Source organism: Mustela putorius, unplaced genomic scaffold (genome assembly GCF_011764305.1).
Source record: "Mustela putorius furo isolate JIRA1106 unplaced genomic scaffold, ASM1176430v1.1 tig00003962_pilon_pilon_pilon, whole genome shotgun sequence".
Classification (NCBI taxonomy): Eukaryota; Metazoa; Chordata; class Mammalia; order Carnivora; family Mustelidae; genus Mustela; species Mustela putorius.
This window is the reverse complement of record NW_025422106.1, coordinates 21,263,199-21,282,456: the sequence shown is the minus strand read 5'-3', so window position 1 is coordinate 21,282,456 and position 19,258 is coordinate 21,263,199. Positions and strand designations below refer to the sequence as shown.

Here is a 19,258-nt window from a genome sequence, read left to right as displayed (position 1 = left end):
CCCCCACCCCCATCACCTCCAGGCCAAGCTACGTCTAGAGATGGAGATGGAGCGGATGAGACAGACCCATTCCAAGGAGGTGGAAAGTCGGGATGAGGAAGTAGAGGAGGCCCGGCAGTCATGTCAGAAGAAGGTAAGGGAGTGGGTACTCAGCGTGTCCAGGATGAACCCTGCCTCCCCCATCCCTGCTTTAAAGTAAGGGGCTTTCTGATTCCCTTCCTGAGCCACTCTATCATCCATTTCCATTCTGGACCTGAGATCCTGGCCTTGGCTGGGATGTGTGCCCTCAGGGACTATGGAGAAAGCTTGGTCCTTTGAGGGACGTACGCTCCCTGCTTTCTGGGCACTCAGCGAGGCTGGCCTGGCCTGCCCACTCTGGAATGAAGCCTTCCACTCTGGCGTGGGGCTGCGGTGCATGGCCTGCCATCCCTCCTCCCCCTCCCAGGCTGCTTTGAAACCCTGGGAACTTCGAATTCGGGGTCTGACCCCTCTGGGATCTGCTCAGCCTGCCCCACAGTTTTCCCAGGGTCCGGGTGTGGTGGGGGGAGGTGGGGGAGGGATCCAGAAGGGAAGGGGCCCGGCTGGCACTGAACACTGAAGGGACTGCCGGGCCTCTGTCCCCACGGCCCTCCAGTTGAAGCAAATGGAAGTGCAGCTTGAGGAGGAGTACGAGGATAAGCAGAAGGTGCTGCGAGAGAAGCGGGAACTGGAGAGCAAGCTCGCCACACTGAGTGACCAGGTGAGCAGAGCCTGCTGGCCGGCGCAGCCTCAGCGAGGTGACTTTCAGGGATACATAGCTGGGCGGGGGGGGGGGGGGCAGGCTCTGTGGAGCTCATTGTCGGCACATGGAGGATGGGGTGGTTACCGCACAGAGCACACCCTGGCTTCTCTCACCGGCTGGCCTGAGCCCGGCACGTCCTCCACTGCTGCGTGTCTGGGGGGCTCTAGAATAAGGTCAGGGGTGAAGAGTGGGCATGGGGAAGACAGGAAGAGGCTCTGTGGGGGAGGCCAGAGCCCCAGCTCCTGCCATGTGCCCAGGTGAGCCAGAGGGACCTGGAGTCCGAGAAGCGGCTCCGGAAGGACCTGAAGCGCACCAAGGCCCTGCTGGCGGATGCCCAGATCATGCTGGACCACCTGAAGAACAACGCCCCCAGCAAGAGGGAGATCGCCCAGCTGAAGAACCAGGTGCCTGGACAGAGTGGGGCTGGTCAGCTCCAAGGGGCAATCGCACGCCTGTAATTTTAGTTCTTTCTCTCCCGCCCTTCCCCTGCCAGGGATTCTTGAGTCCTTGAGAAGGAAGGTAATGGGAGGGGGAGAAGCCACTCATAGCTGTAGACTCCTAGGATCTGTGAGTTCTAGATAGCATGACCGCCAGGCCCCCGGATGGCGTGGATGGTCCCACACCTGCCATCCCTGCCCTGGGAGACACCCGTGCGTGCTGGCCCAACAGGCCAGGGCTGGGCTCCTTCTCCCCTGCAAGCCCCCCCCCCAACCTTGTCCAGCCCCCCCTGCCCCTGGGGTCTGGCTGACATCTCTCCCTGGGGTGGGGACGGCTCTGTGTCCAGCTGGAGGAGTCCGAGTTCACCTGCGCCGCAGCCGTGAAAGCGAGGAAGGCCATGGAGGTGGAGATCGAAGACCTGCACCTACAGATTGATGACATCGCCAAAGCCAAGACGGCGGTGAGGAGCAGGGGGTGTAGGCCGGGCTGGGGGCGGGGGTGGCTGAGGGAAAGTAGAGTGGGGACAGACGGGGCCCTTCCCCAGCCCAATTCCTTGACTCCAGGGCCTTCTGCAGGGAAAGCGGGCCTCCCCTCCTTTGCCTCTCCCCACTCAAAGCAGAGGCCCAGGAAGGGGGGGTGAGGTGGAAGAGGGAGCCAGCCAGGGCCCGTCTCCCTGTTTAACCACCTGCCTGTGGGAGCTTGGCCACAGGCCCCGACACCATAAATAAAGGCAGCTAATGTGGCTGAGGGATGTAAACAGGTGCCTGGAGATTAGCCAAAGCACCGATAAGAGGATGGGATGGCTCCGGTTCCCTCCCCTTCCCCTGGCCAGCCCACTGACAAGCCCAAGCGGCAGCTAATTAGAGCTCTTATTTAATGCTTCCCTTTTAATTCCCTACCTCTCCCGCGGCCCATCCATCGGCCGGGAATGCATTACCGGGATACGGGCACCAGTACCTCCTTGGGCAGGGAATGGGGCAGCAGGGAGGCTGGGCTTGGCTCTGGGCTCCACGGACCCCCCCATCTGGTCACCCGTCTGTTGAGGGATGCCAGTCTCCCGGGCTTGATTTATCTCTGTGACATTTGTGCTCCTCAGCAGTTTTCAGGTGAGTAATTCAAATTCTTTAATTGTGTTAAAAAAGGCTGTTATAAAATTACCATTTTATTTAAATCCGAGTTAATAAATTTCTTGGCGGAGGCTTCCCCAGCTCCCCACAGCCCGGTAACAAGATGGATGGGGCCGGGAAGGAGCCAACGCAGTCATTTTGGTTTGGAATTACAGGCTAATAGATTCATTCATTTCCTGAAGCTGCTGTTGGCTGTCTGCTCCCCTCCCCCCAGGAGTGGACTGACTGTGGGGCTAGAGGGCCTGGGAGCAGGCCGTCCCAGGGGAGATGCGAATCCAAGCCAAGGGACCCTCACACATTCGAGGGGTCCTTCCCCGAGACCTGAAGGGGGTAGAGTGCGTGCAGGTTAAGGCACAGACTGCTAGGGCCAGGAGGATGGGTCATTTGTTCTGGGCAGACCTTTTCTGCCTTCTCATTAGCCTTCGAAGAGCTGCCAGGAAGCAGCTGTCATTTAGCTCAGGGTCCGCCTGTGCCGTGAAGACAGCCTTTCCTGTACTCCCTGAACGCCCCTGGGTCTGGACCCTGCTCCCCTGGCCGGTCTGGCCGCATCGTCACCCCCCCTCCCGTTGGAGGCAGCGTGGGGAAGTTCAGACTTGCCACCAGGTGCCATTAGGCACTCAAGGCCTCGTGCCCTCTGATCGGTCTTGCCTCCGTCCAGCTGGAGGAGCAGCTGAGCCGCCTTCAGCGTGAGAAGAATGAGATCCAGAGCCGGCTGGAGGAGGATCAGGAGGACATGAACGAGCTGATGAAGAAGCACAAGGCGGCTGTGGCTCAGGTGCCCCACCACGCCCCTCCCCACGGCGCCGTCCCCGTGGTCCTCTTCCAAGAGCCCGCACGCCCCTTGTCTTGGGAGCGGGCCCCAGCCCCGTACCTGGTGTGTGGCAAGCGGGGATTTGTGTTCCCGGGGCAGCCCACGTCAATGCTCACTCCTTTTTCCCAGGCCTCGCGGGACTTAGCACAGATGAACGATCTCCAGGCCCAGCTAGAAGAAGCCAACAAGGAGAAGCAGGAGCTGCAGGAGAAGGTGGGGACCAGGGTCTCCCTTGGTAGAAAGAGGGTGCAGGATGGCTGTATGTGTGGACAAGCCCCCAAGCTCACAGTGTAATAGGCGCTCCTCTCGCTCATCAGTAATCCACGGAGCAGCGTCTATGCGTGTGGAGGCCTAGGCTCCGAGCCAAAGGACCGTAGTAGACATTTTGGCTTTAGCTGCCTTATTTCACATTTCTATTCCCTCTCTGGTCCTTGGCTTTTCCCTTTCTCTCCAAAGAGCAAAATCTGTCAGCATTGGGCTAGGTGGGGCATGCCTCTGGCTCGGGCCCCATCCTTCCCCCTCCCCTGGGCACCCATCCCTCCCTGCCTCAGCCTTCTGGTCACCATGGTGATGGTGCGGGGCCCAGACTCTGCGCCCTCCCTTCAGGGCTCAGTTCCTGCTTCTCTTCCTGCCCCTGCCCCCAGCTCCAAGCCCTCCAGAGCCAAGTGGAGTTCCTAGAACAATCCATGGTGGACAAGTCCCTGGTGAGCAGGCAGGAGGCTAAGATCCGAGAGCTGGAGACCCGCCTGGAGTTCGAGAGGACCCAAGTGAAGAGGCTGGAGGTGGGTGCACCCCCGTCCTGGCCCGCAGCCCAGAGCAGGGCCGGGCCGTCTCGGCGGCTGGAGCCACGCATGCTCCGCAGCCCTGGGCAGGCCACGGCTGCTCCTCGGAGGCCCCTGCCAGGCTGCCAGGCCAGCTGACGGGGCGGGTGCCTTCCCCCCAATCCACCCGCCTGCCCCTCCTGCTCTCTGGGCACCGCGGAGCCAGCCTGCTTTACATTCTGTTTCCGTGCTTGCTTTCTGCCAAGGGACCAGAGCAGCTTAGCTTTTTGTCTTCATATTTTCCTCTACCATGAGCTCCCCCCACCGGTCCCCTCACTCGCTCTCCGGCAGGGTCATAAATATGCAGTGGATGGCGCCACTTCTGTGAGGGCTGAAGTCTGTTCCCTCATCTCACCGCTCGCGTGCTCTCTCTCCTTTCCCGTTCTTATTGCCTTTTTCCCTCAGTTCTTCCCACCCTTCCTGTCTCTGCTTTTTCTCCTCTCTCCTTGCTTGTCTCCACGTCTGCCCCCTTCTTTCCTGTCCCTTTGCGTGTCTTCGCACCCACTCCGCACTCCTTCCTTTCTCCCCCTCCCCTCCCTCCTCCCCTCCTTCCTCTTCCTCTGCTCCTCATTCTTGCCTTTGACCCTTCTCCCGTTCTGCTCGCCCCTCTTCTGCTCCGTCTCGCTCTTCCTTTCACCAGCCATCTCTGTGCTCCACATGCAGTCCGCTCGTTTCCAGGCCCCTGAAACCAGCACGCCCAGCCCCGCCCTCTCCGGTAGAGCAGGTAGGAAGCACAAGGCAGGCAGAATTGTCTCCAGTGAACGCTTCTCTCGCCCTGTTTTTAAGTTCTCCTCCCACTCGAGCTTGTACGCGTGTCTAAGCACAGACAGTTCTCCGTGAGAACTCTGTTCATGGGTGTGCGCACTGAGGAGCGTCTCTGCCTCCTCCCCAGCAGCCCCTGGGGCCGCCGAGCAGACACGAGGGTAGGGATGGGAACAGGCGACTATGGGGCTGGCAGCAGGCATTGAGAGGGCATTCGTCCCCTTGACGTGGGAAGAGAATACGGCAGAACCTCCCAAGGCAAAGTCCCAGTCCTCAGGAGAGCCAGGGAGAGTTGGGAGGCTTAGTCATGTTCCTGTTCCACCCACCACAACCCAGAATGATCGGTAATATATATTGCCATCCCCATTTTGCATGCAGGAAGGGGTAAGGAGATTGCCTTTGGTCACAGAGCTGTCGAGGGGCTGAAGAAGCTATTGGTCTGGTGGCTCTGGGGCAGATCTGTGCACTTGTCTCCTTTTCTTTTGGGCCTCAGACCCTTTCCTCAGCCCTGTCTCTGTATCCTTCTGCCTGGAAAGGCAGTATTGTCCCTGAGACACACAGGATCTTAAATACAAATGGCCCTTAGAGATGGCATAGTCTAGTGCCATTATCTTAGCCACACAGAGGCTGGGGGTCCCCGAGGTGGAGATCCCACAGCCAGTCGGTGGTCAAACCCAAAACAGGTCCTTCCCTCACACCCTACCCCAGCCTCTAGGTCAATTTTTTGCCTACGGCCTGGTAAGGAAAAATGTATTCCATGTTTCCGGAAGAAGAGAGATGCATCAGGCTTAAAGGGATGGCTGTGTGCTTAGAATCTGATGACTCTTTAGTCTCCTAATCCAGGAACTCTCGACGAACCATTTACCTCCAAGCAAGAGATCTAGCTTCCAGAGCTGCTGGGCTCAGGGTCTCTGAGGGAAGTGGGGCTGACAGTGGAGGCCCCACACTTGGCGTCAGGATGGGTAGGCCCAGGCTCTAGCCAGGGCACTGCTCCAGCCATGGGAGTAAAAATGATGATGGTGATGGTGATGGCACCTTTCATCGTCCCAGTCGCCTTCACGTACCTGACCTTATTCAGTCTTTAAAAGACCCTGAGGGATGGGCGCCTGAGTGGCTCAGTCGGTTAAGCATCTGCCTTTGGCTCAGGTCATGATCCTGGGGTCCTGGGATCGGGCCCTGTGTGGGGCTCCCTGCTCAGCAGAGAGTATGCTTCCCTCTCTCTCTCCCCGCCCCCCCCCACTCTGCCCCTCCCCCCACTGCTTGTTTTCTCTCTCTCAAATGAATTAATAAAACCTTAAAAAAAAAGATCCCGAGGGAATAGGTGTTATTCTCCCATTTATCAGAAAGGCAAAGGAAGCCTCTTCGGAGGGCTTTAGTTCCTGCCCACCTACCAGTGAGTGGTGTGGTGCCAGAGCCGGATCCCAGTCCTCCGGACTCTGGAGCTCAGAGCCAGAGCCACACCCGTGTCCGAGCCTAGCTGATGGGCCTGTCTTCCCCGCCTCCCTGTCCAGAGCCTGGCCAGCCGGCTCAAGGAGAACATGGAGAAGCTGACAGAGGAGCGCGACCAGCGCACTGCCGCCGAGAACCGGGAGAAGGAGCAGAACAAGAGGCTCCAGCGGCAGCTCCGGGACACCAAGGAGGAGATGGGCGAGCTCGCCAGGAAGGAGGCCGAGGCAAGCCGCAAGAAGCACGAACTGGTAATGCCCCCCACCCACAGGGCCCTGAGCACAAGGCCAGCTGAGTGGCTGTATGCACACACATCCCCGGGGGGGGGGGTGGGGTATAAAGAAACCAGAGTTGATCATTGGAAGGAGGAGGAACATGTCCAGGAAGTCCCAAAGGCAGGCTAGGGGGCCAAGGGGTACCCCAGTGTCCATCAGGCGAACCCAGTCCACGGAGCTCATGCCTGGCTGGGAGAGACTTAAAGCGGGCTTTTTCTGGAGCACCTGGACGAGAGACTAGCCCTCCTGGTGAACTGGACTACCCACTCTGCTTCTTAGGAGATGGATCTGGAGAGCCTAGAGGCGGCTAACCAAAGCCTGCAGGCCGATCTAAAACTGGCATTCAAGCGCATTGGGGACCTACAGGCCGCCATCGAAGATGAGATGGAGAGTGACGAGAATGAGGACCTCATCACCAGGTGAGGGGGACTCTGTGGCAGCAGCGGCCCGCCCCAAGGCCCTCTGACCACCTCTGGGTCAGGCCACAAGGTGGAACAGCTGCCACCTCTGTCTCCCTACCACTGAGTCACCAGCCCACCTTCCCCACATCGCCAGACCCCAGCACGGACCCCATCCCGTAGCGACCAAAGGCAGGACGGGTGCCACCTGGGTGAGACATCCGCCGTGCCCCCCCCCCCCGTCTGTGCTCCCTCCCCAGGCCTCACGGGAACCTGGCTCTCCTGCTCTGCCTGTCCACGATGAGTTATTCCCCCGTTTAGCTGCATTTCCGATGGTGCCTGCCCCACTCTGGGGAAAGCAGAGATTTAAGGCCTGTGGTGCCTTGTTACCGTGCCAGAGATTTTCTCTCATAAAACCCACCCAGGGAATGGTTCAGGAGAGAGAGAGAGAGAGAGAGAGATTTGTAGTCTGAGGCTGATGAAGAAGCACAAGGCAGGTAGATCTGCAGCTCTGCAGGGTGGGGGTCGGGCCCTGGAGAAGCTCCCAAGGCTGCCTTGGGCAGAACCCTGGCCCCCAGACCTGCCCCCTTCCTGGGTGAGCACCAGTGCCCCATCCTGCAGGCAGAGGGAACCTGCTGGTTTCCAGGACAGGAGAACAGTGCCCCAGGGCAACCCAGCAAGTGAGCAGCGTCACTCACCCTGCCCCCCAACTGGTCTCCACCAGTCAGAGGCATCTCTTGCTGAAGAAAAAGGGGTCCTCAGTGGAAAGGTCCACCTTGGTTTGCTCCCTTGTGATCTCCCTTGCCCACCATTTTCTTTCTGTTTCCAGTTTGCAGGACATGGTGACAAAGTATCAGAAAAGAAAGAATAAACCGTGAGGACTGGAGCGCATGCGCTCTCTGCCTCTCCGTGGTGTCTAACCGCCCCTAACACTGGCTCCCCACCCAGGGCCCCTGCTGCATGCCGCACGTGGACACAGCCTCTCACACCTCCTCCAAGCTGGCCTCACGCTAACACTGCTGACTCTGTCCTGAGGCGGGGCGAGGCGAGGGGACGGGCCCTGCACTGGGGGTAGAGGACAGGCCGCAAGGTGCACTCCCGCAGGAAGATTTACAGCCTGGGTGGGCAGGATGGGGGGCTCCCACAGAGAAGAGCGTTCGGCCTCAGTCTGCCTTCCTGAGCTCCAGCCTTCTTCTCCCTCAGAAAGCAGGTGTAGCTGCCTCCCCGGCCTATTTTGCTGGGGGAAAGTCTGATTGGGCTGGACTGGTCCACACCCTGGGGCTCCTTTGGAGCCTGTGCCACCCCCGAAAAAAGTGGATAGGTTTCATTTTGGAAGGGCCCACCACCTCCCTGTAGCAGACAAGGGTACGAGGTGTGGGGCGACGTCTAGCAGTTTCTTGTTTGCAGAAGGCATCCAGCCAGCTCCTCACGGGCTGCTTCCCCATAGTAGGAGAAAGGAACCTAGCCAGATGTGTTCACCTTGCTCCCTGCAGGCACACTGGCAGAGGAGCCCCCCCTTCCCCGCACTGGGCGTTTGCGCTGGTGCTTCCTGTCAGGTGACGGGGAGCCCAGGAGATCTGCCCTCACCCTCCGATTCCTGCTTTCTGAGTGGGAGCGGGATAGCGGGAGCAGACGCGCGGGCCTTGAGGCCGATCAGAGTGATCCTCTGTCAAGTTCGTCAGGACTGTTTGTTTGGAGGTGTGCTTTTTGTTGTTGTTGTTTTTTACCGTGGCATTGGCTTTCCTCCCCCGACTCTCTCTTGCCTGGCAGGCCTCCTCCCCTGGCCGGGATGTGCTGGCGGCGGTGCCCAGGAGTCCGTGAGCGCTAATGATAAATGTAATAGTGTGTAACAGTGATAGAGGGCCGCTGGAGCCCGGTTGTCACACACAATTAATATCCCCCGCCATCCTGTCTCCGTTTGTTTGTTCCCCCGCGATTTGGCTCCCAGTTAACTAATAGCACATGAGCCTGGACATAAATTGTATTTGACTCGGGGTTTAATTCCGACCATTTAAAATTTCAACTGCCCCCTGAGCCCGCCTGCCCCTGGAGTTTGTTCACGGGCCTGATTATTTAAGGAAAAGAGCCTAAGCATCATCTATAGGCTTGACACTAAAGGGAAGGTGAGGGCAGGCCGGGCGGTGTCTCCACCCATTCATGCTCTGAAGGGAAGGAGGAGAATTTGTATTCTGGGTCCACAGCTGCCTGTCCCCTGTGTGTTCCAGCCTTGCCATCCTTGGGCTGGAGGAGCTTCGAGGGCTGATAAAATGCGCATTTAAGATCATCTTCTAAGCCATTGCTAGGCAGGGGCACACGCGTGCGCGCGCACTCACGTACACACCCAGTGTGCACTCACGCAGGCGCACTGGGGCGTGCAGTCCTCGCCACAGTCCCACTGCTGGCCGAGGTGGTGTGGCTCCGTGCTCGGCCGCTCTGGGCCCCAGCGCCAAGTTATCGAGCGAGCGAGTAAAGCGGGCAGAAAAATAATGTTTCGATTTACTTAGAGATACAGTTGTTATTGCCATAACCTTAATGAAAGCAGTAAACAGTGCAGTATTAAGGGAGATTTATACAGAAACACTTTTAACATGTAGACATAGATTTTGCGATGCACACAGAACCTCCTTTCTAAAGGCAATCAATATGGTTATGAACGGTGGTGATAAATTACAGGTTCTGAAGCTGGAGAAGGAGGTTTTTTGCGTGGGTGTATAAATCAGGTGGTGCTGGCGTTCTGTGGGGCCTGTGTACCATAGTAAATCTGCCGGGCTCGGACAGGCACAGGGCTTACATTAGTGGTTTCGGGGCTGTCTGCTAAACTCCTGTTTACCCGGGGTATCAGCCAGCCTCATCTTTGTTATAATTCTGTTTTTGATGGAAGCCCATAAAATATGCCTCTTTGTTCCCCTTCCAATGGGTCATGCTCTCTCACGGTCTCCAGAATGGAGTCTGGCAGTTTCCTCTGTGTGTGTGTGTGTGTGTGTGTGTGTGTGTGAGAGAGAGAGAGAGACAGACAGAACACACTTGCGTGCACAAACACGCACGCGTGCCTGTGTGGCTGTTTATTCAAGAACATAATTCAGGAATGGGGCTGCTCCTGTTGACACAGATGAAAGGAATATATATCAAGGAGAAATCCTTAGCATCTCCTTAGCAGGGGAATGTGGGAGCAGACGTTTTGCAGAATTCTAGAACATTCTCACTCAGAAGCTGTCCCTAAGCCCCTGCTGCTTTGTAAAGGAGTCACCGTGACTCCAGCCTCCGATTCTCACTCCTTTGGGCTTTTCTGCCAGTAGAGAGGGCTCAGGCCAGCTTGGCGAGATGCACAACTAGGAAGCGAGAGCAGGAGGCTGCCTGAGGGAGGGAAGAGGAGACTTATCCATTGTCTGGGACTTTGTGAGGGCTCAGGTGGATCTCCAGGACACAGTTTGAATCCCAGAGCTATTGCCAGCACCTCGGGAAATGGCGGATGCCCCCTCCTCATCCTTCTCTGTTTCCTAAGGGTCGGGGACGTCACAGGATGGGATGGGTCTGAGATCTGGCCAGCCCCGCTCAGGTGTGCCACTGTCAGCTGAGCCAGGAGGCGTCCAGTTCAACCTAATCTGAAGGCATAATGATGCCTTTCTCTTCCCCGCCCCATGGCCTGCAGTCTGGCTCTGACGGTGAAGGCGTGGGAAATGGCAGCAGCTGTGGCCACGTTTCTGGGAGTGGGCAGACAAGAAACGGAATAGGCCTCAGCAAGTAACTATAGGGCCTCGGACTCCTCTCTTTAACCAGTGGCCGTTTAGCTGGAACTCATAAATGGACAGTTTCCCTGTCATCCTCACTGGAAGCGTTTGGCTCCATAGCAGTCTGTCTCCACAAGTAGAATGGGAGGTCCTCCATGCTCCTCAGGGTCCTCTTGGTGGCTGTCCTGTGTGTGGCCTGCTGAGCGGGGCAGGGTCCTCGTGAATGGGGCGCCCCATCTAACCTCCCCGTTCTGCTCCCTGACTCACTGATGTGCACGCCATCCTGCCCCCCCCACTCCGGGCCAAACCGTGGCCCCTTCAGCGCACCCCACTGGGCCGCGGCTTAGCCCTTCCTCCCTCGTCTCTCCTACCTTTCTGCTCCTCATCCCACAGCGAGGGGGACTCAGATGTGGACTCGGAGCTGGAGGACCGCGTTGACGGAGTCAAGTCATGGTTGTCGAAAAACAAGGGGCCTTCCAAGGCAGCTTCTGATGACGGCAGCTTGAAGAGTTCCAGGTGAGTACATGGCCTTGAGCTGGGAGGGAAAAGCTACCTCATAAGCCAAGAATAAAGGAGCAGTGCCTCGGTCCAGGAGGGGCCAGGCCTCTGGTACCAGCCTCTCGGCCTGGCACGCGTACACGGAGCCTGGGCATGTCCCCAGCATGTGGAATGAGCACAGGAGGCTTGGGGTCTGTGCACCCTTATTTTTCCTAGGTAACGGTTTCCTACCAGGCTCAGGCCTTTGGTTTGCTGTAGGTTTGACTTCGTCCCCATTTATTCATTCAACAAATAGTGGTTGAACCACCAGAAAGTTTGGGCCCCAGAATCAAGATGGGAATGGGGCATAAGGAGTGTCTGGACCCCATGACCCTCAACAGGACTGTCTCAGGCCAGCTCTGGATCTCTGAAATCTTAACAGGACTAGCAGCAGAAAAGGCACCGGTTCCCCTGACTTGCTTATCACAGCCACATTTCTCTTCCTGTCCCCATTCTCTCCTTCCTCTGATCTTTTCACCATGTCCCCTCCCCACCCCACCCCCGTGCTTCCTGCTCACACCTGTCCACTGGAGGAACTCCTTCTTCCCCTCCTGTCCAGCCAAGTCAGTCCAGCTCCCCCTGGAATCTAGCTCCCCAGTCCCCATCCCTCACTTCCCGGCCAGCATGGCAGCAGAAAGGGTAATCCTCTGTTCCCTGTGCCAGTGCCTCCTGCTGGCTCCCCTGCCTAGCAGTTTCTTCCCAACTCAGAGCCATCCTGATCCACACCCCCCCTCCCAGAGTCAGCAGGTAGGCTGGGTTGACAAGTAATCCCACCCCCCTCCTCCCACTCCCCTGAGGCCCCTTCCCAAGTCCAGCCCCTCACCACCAGCACCCCAGCGGCCCCCTCTAATTGGTTTAATTTATTCAGCCAAACAGCATTTCGTTGTGGCAGATAATGCCGCCTTCCCCGCCCCGCTGCCATTCACCACTGCGCGGCACAAGGCTCCAGGTAGTTGACAATGAAATAAATTGAACTAAACGTTTTAGAGGGGGAAAAGTGATGAAATAGAACAATGGTCTAATTTACATGACATTCTCCATGAAGCTATTTTCACTGACGCAAATTATTTTGCTTCATTTCCTCCAATGCGCTCACTGCCACTTCGCTGGGGTGCTGCTGGTGGCTCCCTTTGCCTCCTGTCTCCTCCCTCCCCCTGTGTCTTTATTCTCTGGGTTTCATGCAGGCTCTTCTCCCTCTCTCTCTTTCTCTCTCTCCCTCTCTTATTCCGTCTGTGCTGCTTCTAATCCGCTGCTGGTTCTCTCTTCCCGGCCTCACCTACCTCCCCTAGAACGGCCCTCAACACCTCTGGCAAAGAGGGCAAGGGGGTGGAGGAGAGGCCGGCCTCGGCACTGAGCTCCCTGAGCTACCGGAAGCGGCTCACCCTGAAGGACTCCATCGGGGGCACCGGGGATGAGGACTCGCTCTTCACCACCCTGAGCGAGCGGGCGGCCTCCCCGGAGAGGCCACCCCGGAAGACCCGCATGGCCCCCAGGGAGGAGCCAGACGAGTGCGGCTCCATCGTCTCTGAGGCCCTGAGCCGCCCGGGCCGGGGGCTGGAGAAGCGGTGGGGCTCAGACTTTGACCGGGCCTCCACAGTCTCTGCTCCCACCAGCCGGGCCTCCTCGGCCACACGGCGTGGCTCCGGTGAGGATGGGGCCCGCTCGTCCATGAGCTTCTCACTCTCGGGCTCCCCCATCTCCCGGCGCAGCACCTCCCGGCTGGACACCCTGTCCAGGACCCTCAGTCCTTCCCTGAGTCGCGCCTCGGGCCGGGGCCGGGACAGCCCGGATTCCCGCCTGTCTCTGGGCCAGAGCTGCCTGGACGCGTGGGACGACGGAGCTAGTGTGGCCTTGAGCGAGGCCAACTCCCAGTATAGCCATCCGTCACTGGCCCGCAGTCTTTCGGTGCCACCACGGCCTCGTGTCTCAGCCTCGGCCACAGATGAGCCCCTTGGCGCTGGCATCCGCCCTGTCAGCCGGCACTCCTACTTGGACCCTGACCTGGAGGCTGCCATCAATGAGGTCTTAAGCTTCAAACCCGGCCCGTTCCAGAGGAGCGGCCTGGAGCCCGACTCGGAGGAAGATGACCGGAAGAGCATCCAAAGCGTCCGCAGCGCCCAGCTGGACCTCCCAGCGCGGGCAGCCAGCATCCGCCGCTCGGCCTCCGCTGCCGACGTCTCCCGCTCCCGCAGCAGCCACAAGGGCCGGAGCCGGAGACGCAGCAGCTCCCACTCCGGCTCCAGCTCCGAGGACTCCTCGGAGCCCAGACGGCGGAAGAAGGGGCGCTCGCGCAAGGGCAAGAAGAAATCCAGATCAAGGAGAAAGAGAACGGAGACCGAGTCCGAGTCCTCGTCCAGCTCCAGCGGCTCTACGGTGTCAGGCCACAGCCGCTCGAGCGTGAAGAAGGGCCCCAATGCTGAAGACGAGGAGGCTGCGGGACGGCAGTCCCGGCAGTCTCGGAAGGAGGAGAAGAAGCGCAAGAAGGAGGTGGACAGCCTGATGATGCGGTACCTGTACCGGCCCGAGAGCGACTAGCGCGGCAGTAGGTGGCAGCTGGCGTGGGGCATGGAGTGTGCCACTCGGTGTGAACTAACATGCCCCCATCTCGCCCGCCCGCACGAGGCCTCTGCTTCGCTCCTGTCGGGCACGCCTGGCCTCAGGGAGCCTTCTGGCTCCCACCTTGGAGAGTAGGGCCCGTTAGTCATCCTGAGCCCTGTGCCCCCCCAGACTAATCCTGCGGTGGACAGTCGCTCACACTTATTAAGTCCCTGCTGAGGGCCAGGGCCCCCCCTAGATACTCACCACACTGTGTGCACCTAATCCTCGGGCTAACTCCATAACCAAGGCCGGATGAGCCCCACTTTACAGGAAAGAAAACCGAGGCTCGAGGAAGTGAAGTCACTTGCCACAGTCACAGGTCACACAGCTGGGAAGTGATGTTGCTGAGATCTGAATGGAGGCTATTCAATTTGCCCTTGAGCGCTCCTCCACACGGCCCAGGGCAGAGCACGGGGATAACAGGTTTGGTGCGCGTGCCTGGCAGCACTGATGCCCCAACAGGCTGGTCTCGGGAAAGGGCTCTCGCTTCCCTCCCGGGTGTGAGTTGGTGCACTAGTGGCCGTCATCTATTTTGAGGCCTTCTGGCTCGGCTTTCCCCTGCCCTGCAAAGCCACCTTCCTCCCTGGCACACATCTCAAGCCTCAGAGTGCAAGGCTCCCCAGGGCCACAGCCCCCACAGTACCACCCCCTACATCACACCCCGAGGTGCCTGACTCCCTCCCCAGCCCTCCCACCTGAAGCCCACACATGGGCGGCACCTCAGCTCAGAGCATCTTAAAAAGTAATAATGAATAGAAATTAGCAGCTGCTGACTGACAGACCCCTCCTGGCTCTCCTGCCTCCCCCAGCCTTCTCTCTGTGGGAAGGGAGATCTAGCAGTTAGGCCCTTTATGCCCACACCCCCGTCTCAGAAGAAAGGCGCAAAGACTGACTCACTGGAATCCCATTGTTGCCAGTTTCCCTGGTGGGTGGTGACATTTGGATCACCCTGGTTATGTGAAGCTGTTTTCAGCATGGTACCTCCCAGGGCAAGCTTGCTGCTTCCCAGGAGATGTGACCCCAGAGTGCCGCCCCCTGGAGCATGGCCACTGCATGAACTAACACACCTGTCGCATGCCTGTGGGCCTCGCGTGCCATGGGCACCCGGGCAGGTACACTGATTGGGCAGAATCCTCTCCAAAGGGATCCATTACGTTTTAAGAAATGGACAGGTAGGAGTGAATGTTACCTGCAGCGATTTGGAGATGGGTGATGGGATGGTGCAGAGAGGGTAGAATTTAAACCCAGACCAGGCTCATGGCCGTCTCAGAATCCCCAGACCCTGAGCTGCTCTGACACCAAGCCCCTGGGCTCAGCATGGGCTCTGTCGCTTCCCCCATGTGGCTGATGATTGCAGGGTGCTCTGGGAAGAGCAGGGAGCATCTGGGTTGCACTAGGGAGCTGTTGTCAGAAAAGACAAGTCTACTGCCTCATCCTTCCCCTTGGCAGCCCTGCCGAGTGCCCTCCTCCCCCAGCACAGGAAGTCAGTTGGTAGGCCAGGCCCTTCTGGGTACTGCACCCCTGCCTGGAAAGGGAGAGAGGTGCAGGCCTAGCTGGGCATCGTACGCCACCCAGCCTCAGACCCAATGCTCTCAGCCTCAGTCCAATTTTTGATCCTATGACCAGCAAGAACAACAACAAAAAAGCCTGTTTCTTGCCCCAGCCACCTGCACAGTTCCTCTTGTCCACCAGGAAAGCAGGAGTAGTTCCGAAACCCTACACACCACCACCCAAGAGGATCAGATTCACAGCAGGGAGAGTGGGCCCCAAGCCAGAATCTAGCGGGCCCATACTGAGCCCGCCAGAGAAGGGCCGGGGAAGGGAGGGCCTGGCTGGGCTCAGTGTGAATTGGCTTTGGGTAGTTAAACCGCCAAGCATGGGGGCCAGGGGCAGAGCAGTGGCTTAGCTTCCCATCTGTCAAAGGGGCCCAGTGAGCACTCCGAAGCCGAGCTCATCCACAGCAAAGGCAAGGGGAGGGGGCTGCCACCCTGGGCTCACCCAGCAGAAATTAGCTCATACACCAAATTGTTTGTGACAGCGTTGTGCAGGGGTAGCTGGCTTGTGGGGAGGAAAGCTTTTTGAACAATTTGGTTAAAATTTTCACATTGCCAGCCCTGACTCTTGCCCTGGGGAGGGGGCAAGGTGCTGGCTGTTGACTCTACAGCTGTGGTTCCAGAGGCCACAAAGGAGCCTGGCTTGTAGCACACCTGGCTACCTAGGTTCGGAGCAGGGCAGAGGAGCATGGCATTGGCTCCCCTCTCTGGCTCCCTCTGCCGCTTGCCCAGCACTCAGATGGAGCCGTATCAGAACCTGGCTGTCATTTATCCAGGCGTCTGTCTGCTTGGCAATCACAGGAATGTGGGAGTGGGGGCCTCAGCCCAACTCAGGAGAGGTGCGAGAATGGAAAAGAGCTCAGATTGGCCCTACCCGGCAATGCCCCGTCGGCATCTGGGTCGCAGTCCTGGCATCTGCCTAGCCCCCTCTCCCCGCCCCCCGCCCCCCGCAAAATAACCCTACTGTTTTTCCACAAAGTCCTTTGCCCAACAGCAGACCTTCGCACTTGGGTGCCCAGAAATTCTGTCCAAAAATTGAAAATAAAACCAGGCTCCCACTAATTTAGAATTCAAACAACCCAAAAGCTAAAATAACCCCAATTTTTTCTATGTTGCACAGTCATCATTGAGCTTTATAATTTTGTCCCTGAGACACCCTAGAGTCCTTAAGTGCCTTTGGCCCATCAAAGTAAGACTCATTTACGTTCAGTCTAGTTTGTATGAAATGTGTTTTGTGCTATTCTGATTCCTTTAAAAATGGTAATACATTCATGAGAAATAGGATAACTATTAACCAGACTGCCCCATTCCTGAACCATTCTGCATAATTGAACATGTATTCTATCAGGCTCTTCCTTCTCCCCGGGGAGACACAGAGAGCGAGAGAGAGAGAGAGAGAGAGAGGCCTATCTTTACATACTCCCTGGGCTCTCACCCAGGAGGGCAGGGAACATTCAGGTTTGGTTGTGTTTTCTCTTCAGGTCACCCCATCTAGCAGCAGGCTGGAGTCAGCAAAAGGCTTTGAGGTCTAAGAGTCCACGTTCAAATTTCCATACTGGCTATGTGACCTTGAGCCAGAACCTTTCTGTCTTTGAACCAGCTTCCTGGTGACATTTCATAGGGTTATCATGAAGAGTAAGATGGGTGTCCAGAGTGCCCGGGACAGTGTCACACACAGGAAGTACTCCGTAGCCAAACCCTATCCTCCGAACACAGTTGGAAAAGCTAAGAATGTGGGTCTTGCAGAACACTGTTTCCTCCCCTTTCGGTTTGGGGATGGAAGTTCTTCCAAGGGGCCAGTAAACAAGGTCCCCCATCGGATTCTTAAAGCAGAGTTGGGGGCAGAGGGATCACGGAATTCCTGTTTATCCTAGGGAAAGCTCTCTAGGATGGGGAGGCAGAGCTCTGTCCCTGGGAGCATACTGAGCAGGGACTCTGGGTGCAGGGCCCTGAGGGGGGGGGGGGGGACACAGTCTGGGCTGCATTTTGTTCAGTGTTGAAACTCCAGTGCACTTGAACCAGTGAAGGCAGCGGAGGTGGGAGGGGCGAGGGCAGGCGTCTCTAAGGCTTTGGGAGAGAAGGAAAAAAGATAACTGCAGCAAGAGGTTTCTGTCCTTGCTCAATGCCATGAGCCTGCCCCATCCAGGGGATAATTATCCTTCCCATCCTGGTGAGAGGAAGCTGGAGGCCTGATGAAAACTCTGTAGGATTGGGTTATGGTACCAAGAAAGGGATGACTATGCCACCACGAAGCAGAATTCTAGCCAGTCCCTACATCCTGAGCCTCCCTCCTTCTCTTGCGGTGAGTAGATGATGCCATGGTCAAGGGCAGAAATGCTCACAGGCCTTAGGAAAACAATGAAGAGAAAGGATTAAGGTCTGGGAGTATCCAGTGGGGAAAGACCCTCCCTCTCAGAAGGAATCATGGTTGGGGGTGAGGTTACCGACCCGCAGTCTCCAAGCCAGTGTGGCCCATGGACCACCAGCATCGGAGTTTTCTGGGGAAGAACTGAAAATGCAGAATTCCTCGGTTCCACCCAAAAGCTAACAAATCAAAATCTGTTGCCGATTCTTAGGTTGAGACCTACAGCTCTACGGCATTACTTTCCAGGGACTTTCAGAGGTTTTTGGAATCCAGACAATGCTCTCCTTTCTCTCACTACTCTGCGTATCTTCCGGGGAAGTGAGGGATTGGAGTCACCTCTCAATTTGTGGCTTTTGAGGAATGCTGTGGCGGGGTTGTGGGAGCCTCCTCAGACCCAAGGGCTTTGGTGCTGAAGGTTTAAGAGCATCGTTCCATCATGACCTTGCTCCTCTCTCCTCGCAGCCCTACCAGCTACTGGAAGTCCCTTGCCCCTGACCGGTCAGATGATGAGCACGACCCTTTGGACAGCACCTCCAGGCCACGATACTCCCATAACTATCTGAGTGACAGCGACACAGAGGCCAGACCGACAGAGACCAACGCATAGCCCAGGGGAGTGGTCTGTACCTCTTGTACCCTCCGGGCCTCTGCTGCCACGGCGCCTCTCCCAGGGAGTGGCAGGACACAGGTCTCCCCCACCAGACTGCTGATCCGCATGGGAAACACCCTCCCCCCCCAGGTCTGGGGGGCTTTCCACGCTGCGGGTGTCTGACATCTCCACATGGACGAGGTGGGGGGGTGGGCAGAGCAGAGAGGAGTTCCTGAAAAGACAACTTTTTGCTCCTTCTGCCTCCAAAATGCCACACTCTGTGGGCAGTGGCAGGTGGCTTTGGCACGGCATGGAGCCAGCAAGCTGACCTCCATCTCAGCCCCCTGCTCAGGGACGGTGGACACATTGCCTGCTGGGACACTCTAGGTTGCTGGGTCCACGGGGACGAGTCGGGGGCAGGAACAGCCATTCCTCCCTACTGCCTCCCCTCCCCACAGCCCCCGGCTTGGGGTGAGGGCTTTCTCTTCTCAGTGCCTGCTGTCTTTTTACTTTTAATTTAAATACCCAACCTCTCCATCACAGCTGCATCCCTGAGAGTGGGAGGGGGCCGTGATGGCAGCTGGAGTTTGCGGGAATGACTAGGGAATCTCATCTCCACTTCTCCGAGAGCGGTCCTTTCTCTGTGCAGCTGGAGAGACCGGTGAACGGAGCAGGAGCCGGATTCTTCGGTCAGCCTGGGGAGGGGCTCTCAGGTGCTTCTGGGTATGGGTTGAGCCAGCCTGCACGGACAGGGGTGCCTTGGTACCATCCGGCACTTTCATGCCCCACCCCCTCTGTCTCATCAGTGTGTTAAGTGCAATGACCTATTTAAGACTAAACCCATTCCACCCACACCAGGTCAGGGCCTATCCGAGCGCTGCTTCCCTGCCGCTCTGTCATAGTTGCCTGGACCATAAGCCCAGCTGGAGAGGGAAGGCCGCAGGTGGAGGGCTTGTGATGAGAAAAACTGAAGATGGGGGTTTGGGTCAGTAGTGATGTGTATTAGACACAAGCCTCCACCTGTGTCCT

The 19,258-nt window shown here is 57.7% G+C and overlaps 1 protein-coding gene across 19 annotated transcripts in view; it reads left to right on the top strand.

Moving 5' to 3' along the window:
• Positions 1–18,996, top strand: part of MYO18A (myosin XVIIIA) — a 94,037-nt gene extending 75,041 nt beyond the window's left edge. For 12 of the 19 annotated variants that reach the window (XM_045070267.1, XM_045070274.1, XM_045070272.1 and 9 more), the window contains 13 exons: positions 23–133; positions 635–739; positions 1,039–1,185; positions 1,566–1,679; positions 3,005–3,121; positions 3,287–3,370; positions 3,802–3,939; positions 6,252–6,437; positions 6,741–6,880; positions 7,689–7,733; positions 10,981–11,103; positions 12,414–13,666; positions 18,103–18,238. In XM_045070267.1, the coding sequence (XP_044926202.1) occupies positions 23–133; positions 635–739; positions 1,039–1,185; positions 1,566–1,679; positions 3,005–3,121; positions 3,287–3,370; positions 3,802–3,939; positions 6,252–6,437; positions 6,741–6,880; positions 7,689–7,733; positions 10,981–11,103; positions 12,414–13,659 (2,556 nt within the window). In that variant the 3' untranslated portion in view covers positions 13,660–13,666; positions 18,103–18,238. Of the gene's footprint in view, positions 1–22; positions 134–634; positions 740–1,038; positions 1,186–1,565; positions 1,680–3,004; positions 3,122–3,286; positions 3,371–3,801; positions 3,940–6,251; positions 6,438–6,740; positions 6,881–7,688; positions 7,734–10,980; positions 11,104–12,413; positions 13,667–18,102 lie in introns of all 19 variants that reach the window. The other 7 variants (XM_045070279.1, XM_045070278.1, XM_045070276.1 and 4 more) reach the window with 3 other exon arrangements.
• The last annotated feature ends 262 nt before the right edge of the window (positions 18,997–19,258 follow it).